Source organism: Leptonotus elevatus, chromosome 7 (genome assembly GCF_054856555.1).
Source record: "Leptonotus elevatus isolate MCC_2025b chromosome 7, RoL_Lele_1.0, whole genome shotgun sequence".
Classification (NCBI taxonomy): domain Eukaryota; kingdom Metazoa; phylum Chordata; class Actinopteri; order Syngnathiformes; family Syngnathidae; genus Leptonotus; species Leptonotus elevatus.
Window position 1 is genome coordinate 13,577,837 of NC_141245.1, and position 12,033 is coordinate 13,589,869.

At 39.4% G+C, this 12,033-nt stretch overlaps 1 protein-coding gene across 11 annotated transcripts in view; it reads right to left on the minus strand.

Annotated features, from left to right (window-relative positions):
• Positions 1-12,033, minus strand: part of gramd1bb (GRAM domain containing 1Bb) — a 101,184-nt gene that overhangs the window by 15,754 nt on the left and 73,397 nt on the right. For all 11 annotated transcript variants that reach the window (XM_086079828.1, XM_086079833.1, XM_086079832.1 and 8 more), the window contains 5 exons: positions 4,854-4,938; positions 3,997-4,100; positions 2,719-2,814; positions 2,219-2,299; positions 833-948 (listed from right to left, as the gene is read on the minus strand). In XM_086079828.1, coding sequence (XP_085935954.1) covers positions 833-948; positions 2,219-2,299; positions 2,719-2,814; positions 3,997-4,100; positions 4,854-4,938 — 482 coding nt within the window. The remainder of the gene's footprint in view (positions 1-832; positions 949-2,218; positions 2,300-2,718; positions 2,815-3,996; positions 4,101-4,853; positions 4,939-12,033) is intronic.

The window sequence follows — 12,033 nt, forward strand, 5'->3', positions numbered from 1 at the left end:
TTGTATGAACATTTATTTATTTATCTAAAAATTCAGGCTTCGAACTGAGCCACTGCATTTAGCAAACAGGTTGCAGTCTGTTTCATGTTTGAACAGCACTGAAATTAAATACTAAGGCTCCATTAATATAACATTCTTCCATGCTTAATGTGTGAATCCTAACCCTAAATCAGACGTTTTGTTGAACATTCCCATAAAAAATTGATGTTTAAAAATCGATTCTGCCGCATATCGAATCGATTCAAGAATTGCGCGCTGTAATATCGCGATATATTGTCGAATCAATTTTTTTTAACACCCCTAATATATATATATATATATAAGGACAATTATGATTACTGTATTTTTTAACAATATATTACAAATTTCTTTTCTTGCCAAAAGCAAATGTTGGATGGCTAAAAATGTATCAAAAGTGCCTTTTCTTTTTACTACTATTATTCCTCCATACTGTATCATACAAAGAGTTCTTTAATAGGAAAATTGCTTGACCACTGACGTCTCAGTTGGCTAAACCTGTGAAATGCACTCCCTGCTGCAATCTCCCTAAGCTAGCCGCTAGGCAACACAACAGAAAGCATAATAATTACTTGGGGAACAGATTTAAACACAGCTCTGCTGATTTTAATTTAGAAATCCACTTCCCACCTCCCAGTCATTAAAAACCCTTAAGTAAGTGCAAATAAACAGAGAGAAGAGAGGAGGTTGCTAATACTTTCATGGTGCATCTGAATGTGTGCCCTTGTAAACAGCTTTTAATCAATCGGCGTGTAATTTGGATAATTGTTTGCAGCCGTAGCAACCGACTTCCCCGCAGTGCAGCCACACTCACCCCATGGTGTTGAAGTCGTCATCGGGCGGAACATAGTCCTCGTCATCACTGGTCAGGCCGAGCTCGTTGCCGTAGCACTGATGGACAAAGTGCCACAGCTCTTTGGGGCACAGCGGCTGAGAAGAAAGCATAATGCCACGGCAATTACTCATTTTACAGTGGGTGCGTATTTTGTAGAAGATCACAGTATACATCACTTTACATCTTGTAGACTTAGGTAGATGAAAGCATAATTAGAGTGTTGTTGCTTTACCAAGTGGCTAGTAAATGATAGTTTTCATTCTCAATGATTTGACAAATAATGTCGTAAATGTGAAGGTGTAGTGCAGGGTGTGAAAAGTATGGCCCAGGGGGCACAAATGGCCACTTGAATAGCCCGCTGGTATTTTCACATGACCGAGAGTGCTATATTGAAAGTTATTAGCGTACAATTTTTTTTAATTTATAATTTATGTATTATTATTATTTGTTGTTGTTGTTGATTTTGTTGTCAACTGAGCCATTTTTGACTATAATTCTTTAATTAAAATATATTTAATATTATTTTTAAATAATCCTTTATTTTATTGTAAATTATATAAAATAAAATCTTAGTAAAAACATATTTTTACATCTATTAAAATTAGGGGTGTGAATTGCCTAGTACCTGGCGATTCTATTCGTATCACGATTCATAGGTCACGATTCCATTCGATACCGATAAATCCCGATACGAATCTATAAATTGATTATTGCGAAAAAACATTTTTTTAACTCAAATTTAGAAAATACAAATCAGTAAACTTGTACATGTACACTGTAAGATTTGTATGAAAATGTATTTATTTATCTGAAATTTCAGGCTTATAACTGACCAACTGCATTTAACAAACAGGTTGCAGTCTGTTTCATGTTTGAACAGCCCTGAAATAAAATATTAAGGCTTAATGTTCCATTAATATAACATTCTTCCATGCTTAATGTGTGAATACTAACCTTAAGTAAGACGTTTTGTTGAATATTCCCATAAAAAATTGATGTTTAAAAATCGATTCGGCCGCATTTCAAATCGATTCGAGAATCGCGCGCTGTAATATCGCGATATATTGTCGAATCGATTTTTTCTAACACCCCTAATTAAAATGTTTTATTTATAACTTAAAAAATGAAATGTGGCTCTTAAGCATAACAGTATGCCCACTTCTCATTATTGTTTCACTTGCCTGACCTCCATGCATACAGTGTGGGTTCAGTAACCACACGGTGGCAGTGCAAATGCAAGTATGAATGGTTGTCTTTATATGCTCGATAATCAAATGGTGACCAGTCCAGGGCATAGTTTGCATATATTTTTTTTAACCACCACAATACAGCCCATAATCTCAGTTTGTAGTGAAATTGTTTTACCTTGTCAAGCAGCGCATTCTGCCATAGTCTGAACATCATCATGTACGTCCTGTCTCTGGCTCCAAAAGAGGTGAAAAAGTGCTGCAGAGAAAATTTTTAGTTAGGTATGCAGCTGTTAATTAAGCTATTCCGCATAATCCAATGACCACATTATGACCACATTGAGTTCAACACTAAAGGCCCTGTAAGGTAGTGATGGGAAAACGAAGCTTCATGAAGCACTTGAGATATTTTTTGACTCCCCTAGATGGTGCTCTTGGTTTAAATATAAAGGCAAGTGCAAAGGAAATTGATTACATTTCCACTGCATCTGTCAACCAAGAGTGCCATCTAGAGGAGTCAAAAAATATCACAAGTGCTTCATGAAGCTTAATTTCCCCATCACTACTGTAAGGTCCCCAAACTAAATGGACAAAATTCCCATTATTCAAAACTATGCTACTTCATTTCAGTCTCACTTTCGAAGTGTTATTTAAAAATTGTTTGCACCCAAACCTTACCTTCTCATTGTCAGTGCAGACCTGGATGGCGTTGGGAATGAGGCGTGCGGTCTTCTCTTTCGTCATTGAGCAGATGTCTTTTAGCCGCACTGTCAGCTGCACACGTGAAGATGCATAGTATAAGTACTCCAAAAAAACAGCCAACTTTTCCAATGAAATCACACTTAAGCGGGCTCTCTATATGTTGACAGCGCAGCTTTGTGTAGAAACTCTATCAAACTGTCATATCTTGATTTTCGCTCCGACGCAAGCCTCAATGCACTTGTTTGGAATTTGGTTCCAATTTGGTTGCCATGCTGGGTGTTCCGGCGTACGGAGGGTGGGTCGTTTGACAATCGCCTGGCGCACCTGACAATTAAGTGTCTGAAAGTGAACTAAACTTTACGCCTGCTGGAATCACGTCTAAGTATTGGCGCAGGTAGTCTAACAGGATTTTGGTGAATTTAATTGTGGTTCAGGCAGACAGATTCTGAGCACTCCGGACATGTGTGGTGTCTGTCATCATATTTCGTTCATAATTATGACAACAGCATTCATTGAATGCATTACTATTATTATCATTTTTATTATATATATATTAGGGGTGTTTCGGCAATATATCGCGATATAACAGGCCGAATCGATTTTTTTTTTACGGGAATATTCAACAAAACGTCTTACTTAGGGGTTAGGATTCACACATTAAGCATGGAAGAATGTTATATTAATGGAACATCAAGCCTTAATATTTCATTTCAGACTGCAACCTGTTTGCTAAATGAAGTGGCTCAGTTATAAGTCAGAATTTTCAGATAAATACATTTTCATACAAATCTTACAGAGTACATGTGCAAGTTTACTGATAAGTATTTTCTAAATTTGAGTAAAAAAAAAAAAAGTTATCGCAATAATAAATTTATAGATTCTTATCGGTATCAAATCGAATCGTTACCTATGAATCGTGATACGAATCGAATCGCCAAGTACTAGGCAATTCACACCCCTATATATATATCTTTGGAGGACTGCTTATAAAGTCCCTTATAAACATACTTTGTGTGTTTCCATCTCCTGCGTGGACGCCAACAAATCACTTTCTTCTTCTACCAAGTAAACTGTGCCAAGTTGGCTGTGCTCACGCCCACAATGGCGCAAAAAGACCATTTGAAACTACAGGAAGCTGCGCGCTTCTGTGAAAATACCAAAACAAAGTCTAACCTGCCCCTGCACAGATTTCCGCCGCGCCATCGCCTTGCAATGGGAATGAAAATAGAGCTCAGAGAGTGGCATCAAGCATACCAGTGTTTCCCAGCGGAATATGTTGCTATAGAAACAGATCCAGTTCTCGGAGAGGTAGAGTCGTCCCTGTAGGAGGATGTCCCGTTGCAGAGCACACGAGTAGTCTGCATGAAGACATGACACGGCATCAGCACAACACACACCGTTCATCCAATTTCTATACCGCGCATCTAATATTACAATCAGTCCACTTTGTCCATATCCTAAATAGGGATATGAGAGGGAATTGATCCCATGCTAGCTGCATGAAAGTCAGCTATGTCAACCACTGCATTACCCAAAACAAAAATTGGCAATGCTAACTCGTACTGTATAGCTACCATTTCACCTGTGTTGTGTCTGTTTCACATGTGCTAGCTGCTATCTCATCGGGTTGCCTGTCAACAATTTCTCATTATGGGTTCATGTATTTCTTGTCTGTATTTGGAACAGTGGCGTGGATTTAATAATAATAGTTGGAATTGTTGTTTTGGTTGCCATTTGTTAGACATCACAACTATGCAAAATATGCTTGCAGCCAGTTTATGTAAAACCTTTGTAGAAGGACAAGGAACAACCCCATTTTAGCACGTATATGGATTTGCATGTGTAAATCTTAACCACAAAAATGATACATAGATATCTGTAAACAAATCATTTTGGATTTTGTCGTCGTTTTCAGTCTTACAACAATTGTACTTTTTAGCACCACAAGGTCACAGTTTATTCGATGATTTTTTTTTTTTTTTCAGACAATAGCAGCAGTCTTCACGAGGACTGTGAGGCAAGTCAAATTGCGCAAGTTGAAACATGTGACCTTATAATGGCGTAAGGCAATCGTTTCACATGGCGTCTGTGTGTCACTAGCGTCCGCTCACCCACAATGAGTCTCTCTGTGTCAGGTAGCTGCTTGAAGAGTTTCCTGAAGTCCTCATTGCGCTGCTTGTATGTGGGGCTCAGCACCTGCAGGGACGAGCACAGTCAAGACACATTGCTTCGCCATATACACGCGCACACACGCACACACACACACACACACACACACACACACACACACACAAATCGTCATGCTTGCTCGTTCACACACAAGCGTGCTCTCCGTTATGCAGCCCGGTTCATTCTTTTCAAAGCTTGTCAAATCCCTTGTCTGACACGGGTGATGATCAAGATTGGATTTTGACAAGATTGTTTTCATGGATGTTGACTCAATGGCAAGCAGAGTTACACATAAAAAAAGTTGCGTCTTAGTAGAAGCTCAATTCCAAAAACAGCCCACCGCAGATCATTCAATGAACATGCTGCGAGCATCTAAAAGGAGACCCATTCTCAGTTTGGCATCACACAGCAAACTTACGGGCGACACAGGAGCCATAACATTAGGTACACTTGCACAATGGCGCAAAATGAAGGGCTGCTTCAAAATATATCAATATTTGCGTCTGTTTAAAATGACTGTATGTTAATTGCTGCGGGGTTTGCATTACTGAGAGGTGTTTGTTTCATTTAGGTGTCAGACAAAATAGCATTCAAGAACCATGCTTCCATTTGCAGCAGTTTTACACGACTGGGAACTACTACTAATTACAATAAACACAACACTCTTACTTGACTTTTTGTATGGGATTTTATTACATTGTGCAGGTGTAACAAATGCTAAAGCTATACTTGAAAATGTAGCTATGACGAAGGCTTAAAAATAAACTGAGGGGTGCTTGAACTTTTAAACACAAAGGTACAAATTAAATTGATGTTCGATACCACTTTTTTTTCCAGACCGACACCATTACGAGTACTCAACTATTGGGTCGTCACCGATACCAAGTACCGATACCACAAGTACTTTTGATACATAATATGTCCCAAAAATACAATGATAGATAAATTAAATGAAAGACCTATATATCCCAAAATAGCACTTTTCCTTAAAATTGCATTTCTAGTTCCTGACCGTAAAAATGGCCACAAGAGTGCGGCAGATACCAATACCAGATACCATCTTGTGGCCGTTTTACGATGCAAGTACTGATACCGTGAAAGAAGGCCGGGTATTGGCCCAATAACGATAGTACAAATCGTCGCTGCAATGTGAAAAACACTTACATCTATTTTTATTTTATTTTTTACATTTGAATGTTTTTTGGACGCATTCAGTTTCTTCACAAAAACATAAACATGTAAAAAATGACAAAATGGACATAAATGTTTCTCACATAGCGACATTTTTTATATTTTTGTGATGAAACTCAATGCAGACATCCCAACAACATAAAAATGTAAAAATGTGTTTTTCACATAGCAGCGACGACATGTTCTTTTTTTTTTGGCAGTAATATCTTCTAAAGCATAGGTGTCAATATCCGGTCCTCGAGTCCTGCAGGCTTTGGAGGTTTCCCTCTTCCAACACTAGCTGATTCCAATCATCTGGATCATTATCAGGCTTATGCAGAGCTTGCTGATGAGCTGATCATATATGGTGTAAACATCCAAAACCTGCAGGACTGCGGCCCTCCAAGACCGGAGTTTGACACCTATGTTCTAAAGTCTTCATTTTGCTGGCTTGATCTGCCAATCTCATTCTTTGCACAAAGAAGTACCAAATCTCCAAATGTGTGCCAGAGCAAAGGCTCTTGCTGTCTGCGCCAGATGTTTTCCTTCAACAGGAAACCTTAAGGAAAAACAATAGCTGCCATCCCAGCAACAAGATGTATACTGGAACCAAAAAAAAAAAATCCCTTGGATCCAAGCCGGTGGGAAAAGAACATCTCCTTTGACATGCAAGTTTGAATCTTAAAATATGTGCTTTTCTGAGCAGTATGCTAATGATAAACCAGCCCGTGATGACTCCAAACAACAGAGCTCTTTGACCATTCAAATAGTCACAACCATTCCAGTGTATTTATTTATTTGTTAATGGGGAATCACCAGAGACAAAGAGTATACGACAGTACTTATATCTAGCCTCATTTTGGTCCTTCTACAAACAAATTAATCTTTCTAAATCACTAATTCCCCATCCAAACAAGGCTTTATTTACAAAGTAGAGGAGGACTTACTGCAGGAATCTCCTCAGAGCTCCACTCGGGTTCCTGAAGGTCCGAGGTGGCCCAGCCCCACTCCCAGCCCCACTCCCCTCTTGCTGGACCCTGCAGAAGCCACCCTGCCAGGGCCTCATCCAGCTCCAGCACAGCCTCCCAATCCGACATCAAACAATCCTCATCCGGTTCCATGTTCGATCTTTTGTGTCTCATGGATAGAAGCGAATATCCTGCCCGCGACCCCCTGCTACTGATGTTGAAGGGCTTGTCAGTGATTAGTAAAAGTATAGACTAGCTGTTGAGTGTCCGCCCTCTTCTGTGTTTTTGGATTGCTGCTCCCTGTCAATGTTGAGCAGTGGACACACAGGCACGCATCAACCACACGAGCCTTGTGTGTCTCGCTCTCTTCCTTTTTACACACACACAGGGAGAGGAGTTACGGCCGTTGCCCTCGAGTAACCCCGAGCAACAAGTCCTTTATTATCATGGCAGAAGCACCCACCTCCCCACCAACACCACTCCTCTCTCTTATTCCAAGGAAGTGTGTGAGTTGCGCTGCCCGGGTCTGAGAGCGTTGCAATTAGTCTGTTTATGACCCACGGAATGAAGCACGTCAAGAAGTGAAAGAATGGGGAAGGGGCAGGGGGGGGGGGGGGGGGTTGGACATAGCTGAGGATGTTTGGAGAAAACGTGAAGTTTTAAGTCTATCGCAGGGAGTGTTGAGTCTGGCCAAGTGATTGAGTTACAGAGAACAGATGTGAGCATAACCTCCAGTTACCTCTGACTGCAAAACAACACCATCAATCATGACACAGTCGGAACTGGGCTGCAGAACAACACAGCCAGTGTAACATACGTGTGACAAAATGTGAACCAGCAATTCCCTTCAACGATGCTGAGATGTTGTTGTCAAGCCGTTGCGGCAAAAAAAAAAATTGTACAACATTTATAAATATGTTTCTGTGCAGTGGAACCTTTAAAATGGAGGTTTTATGTTTACATCGATGAATTTAACCCAAATATGCCTCATAAATTATTTGAGATAGCTAACCTCTGTCATGTATGACATCACTTTGCTTCAGCCTACTGCTAAGACCTCAGACTATTATTTCAGTTAACGTCTGTGCTACGATGCTGGAACACGTGATTTTTATTCTTCATTATTCACAATTGGAAAAATTGTTTCAGAATCTGAGTCCCAGTTTACCAGAATTTAATTTCATCTAATTGCCGCTCGGATTGGACACTCAATGGCAATGTCTTGGCATAATGAAAATACATAATTAAATAAATATTGCTTTTGCATGCAAACATGGACCAAAGCGATAACATAAGATGCATGATAGTGGGTCCACAATAAGTTATGATGTCGGTTAAATTGGATTTGAAGCACAATGCTATCAAATGCTGCAGAGAACCAACATTGTCACCATGCTCTAAAAACAGTACAAAAAAACAAACAAACATATAAAAAACAAAAAAAAAAAATTGGTTCGACAAGGGACCAACCTGCCACTTGGGTCAACAACCCAATCCATCTCACTCAACTTTTTGCATTAAATGAATAACCCAGAGAGTTGGGTCAAATTGACCCAATTAGCATATGGGTCCCTTTTTGACCCAAATTGTTGTTGTTTTTACCCAACTGTTATTCATTAAATGAAAAAGCTGTGTCAAATGGACTGGGTTGTTTTGACCCACCTTTCGGGGTTAAATAAATAATCATTCATGTGTGGTCATTCATGTGTGAGTTATTCATTTAATACAAAAGGTTGTGTCACAACGACTCAATCCAATTGACATGTTTTGCATTAAATGAATAACACACACATAAATTACTCAATTTTTTTAGGCTTGTTTTCTTCAGAAGGACAATTTTTGTTTTTGTTTTGTGCAAAACAAACCAGAAAGTTGGGTCAGAATGACCCAAGTAGCAGGTCCGCCAATTTTTGACCGAATTTGGGTAATTCAGTTTTGTTTTTAGAGTCTGTGTTTAGAGTGTGTGTGTTTTGTGGGTTATTCATTTAACCCAAAAAGTTGGGTATAATGAATAACCCATAAACATATTTTGGGGGGGGGAATTGTTTTATAGAAAAGAAAACATTTTTTTTTAGGTAGTTAGATATGTTTTGGCTGTTTTGTGAGTTACTTAGTTATTTGACCAACATTTTTTTGGAGGGGTTAAATGAATAACCCAAAAAGTTGGGTCAAATTGTGGCTAAAATTTGAGTTTTGAGGCCACTCATGTATCCACGACACATGATCCCCTTACTGTATGTTAACCTTCAGCGGGCCAGAAAGATGCAACACTTGCGGTTTCTATTTATGATGGCAACGCACATACAATCGTCATGCATAACTTGCTGCAACACTTGACTAAAAATATTTACAAGAATCCAGAGGCAAGCATGCTTATGGGGGGCCACGGCAGTACGAGTCTACCCTTTCATTCCAAGGACTGTAACTGTGACTTCCTGCTGTTGCCAATATGTCTTTTAACCAGTTGCTGTGGACTGGAATTGTAGTAGCAGGAACTGATGGAAAAGTGTTACCTGTTCACATAAAACATGTCTCTCAAGTTGAATGCCTTTCTGGCATGTGGTTAAAAACTTCAGCTGAACTCAGACTGACAGAATAAGTTTTCCTTGGAGATGACTTGCGGCGCCACAGCTCTGAGTGGGCCTTTATTTAAAGCTCATTCAACTCATTGTCCTCCAATAAATCAAATGAAGAACGAGGTCATTGTTTCACCAATGCCGTGTTTAGGTAGTCAGTGAGAGCCAGTATTTATAGATCTGGTTAACCATTAACGCCCTGCACAAACAGACAGGGATGGAAGAGGCTGGTACGGTAAACCAGGGTGGGGTTTGAGTCATTTTAAGGGTGGGGGGGACTGATAAGCTCATCCTTTTTACACAGCGGCTTTTCATTAATATTTGACATAAATCCATTTTATTATTACGTAACGCCAGCAATGTGGGTGGGTGTCAGTGTGGCTACTGACGAAGAACGAGGAAAACCGCTCGCACACTCCATCTTTTTTTGGCAGCCTCAACAGCTCTTCTGCTGTTTTGAGTAACAACCACATGCACTCCCCACCCTTTTGTATTCCCTCTTGTTTGTGCAGCCTGAGGGGCGAGCAGTACAGGAAGGATTCATATAAAGCTTGTGCAGATGAATCCAGCCTTTTAGATTCTCACAACTCTCTCAAGGACAATTTGAAATATAAATAAATGTGCTATTGATATGAGGTGGATGCAAATACAAATACACGGATCACAACACTGAACGCCTTGTTGTATTCATTGAATCGTGGTGTTCTCATAACATCCCCAAAATCTCATGACAAATTTAAAAACAGATTCATCCGTCTCTTTGCACTTGTGTGCAGCTCCAAGCCCAGTTCGTAGGCTTTTAAAACACACACTAAAGTTGAAAAAACTATTACTCAAGCTAGAGGAACTCAAGTTATGTACAATATTGAGCCTGTAATTTTGACACATTTTTAGAAGAAGTGACTATCTAGAGCACCAGCACAGAGGTTTTATTATACAGAAAAGGTCACTTCACAGATGGAAGGCCATGAGCTTTCCACAGATTAGGCTTTGCAGTTTTTCTTAGCATCCCCGGAGTGGCGTTGCAAAATTGAGGCCTGGCAAGAAGTTTAGTTTTTGCGTCAGGCTACTATTATTTTTTCATTGTAATTAATCACATGACTTCAATAATTACCTCACAATTAATCACAAATTTTATATCTGTTCTAAATGTACAATATATAAATATATATAGGTTTTCATTCTCTTATTAACAAAAGTGGAAAAAGTGGAAAACTAATAGAAATAGTTCAAATTAATTTTTGACGTCTATAACCGTCAATGGCAGTGAATGAGTTAACAACCTTGAAGTCGATACAGGTGAAGCTTTATCAGCAGAATCATACTTTTGTTGATGTTGCATTTCAGTAGGTAAAACGTAATTAATTATTTCTTGGCTTGGGCAAATGCCTGCTCTAGGAGTTTGGTGTTTTCATCTTGGTTGAAGTAGCAGTCCTTGTTGCGTGGTTAGCCAACAACAAACATTGTTTCCACACACTTGCCATGGATAAAAAATAAATAAATCCTTTTCGGTCTATAATCCATTGAATACACTACCAAGACAAGATATTTATTTTCAAACTGAAACTTATTTTGAATTTAAACACATTCCAAAAAAGCTGAGACAGGGCCACCTTTTCTTTTAACGACACTCAATAATTTGGGAACAGAGGACACTAATTGCTAACGTTTTGTAAGTGGAGTTCTTTCCCATTCTTGCTTGATGTACAACTTGAGTTGCTCAGCGGTCCCGGGTCTCCTTGGTAGTATTTTGCGCATCATAATATGGCAAACATTTTCAATGGGAAACAGGTCTGGACTGCTGGCAGGCTATTCTAGTACTCACACTCTTACTATGAAGCCACACTGTTGTAATTGTCTTGCTGAAATAAACACGGACATCCCTGAAAAAAGATTTTTGCTTGAATGGCAGCATATGTTGCTCCAAAACCTATATTCAGCATTATTATGGTGCCTTCAGAGATGTGCAAGTTATCTATTCAGTGGACACCTCACAGATGCTGGCTTTTAAGCTTTGTACTGATTGTTTGGCTTTCCAAAACCAATTTGAAAAGGGGACTCGTCAGACCACAGCCCCCATTTCCACATTGTGTCAGTCACTAGAATGAGCTTTTACTTTTGCAACATCGCATTATAGTCCCATGCATCTTCACATGATATTTCACAAGGTTTTATGGGAACTTAAAAATAAAATTGTGATTATTAATAAACAAAACAACCAACGCATATCAAAACAATCCTTCTTGACTTCACTCATTTGCACTTGGCAGAGGGAGTTTATTCTCGGAGGCTCAACTATCATGAGAATAGATGCATGCAAATAGATCCGTCCATCCATCCATCTGCTTATCCTCACTCGGGTTGCGGCCATGCTGGAACCTATCCCACCTGTCTGGGTGAGAGTGACA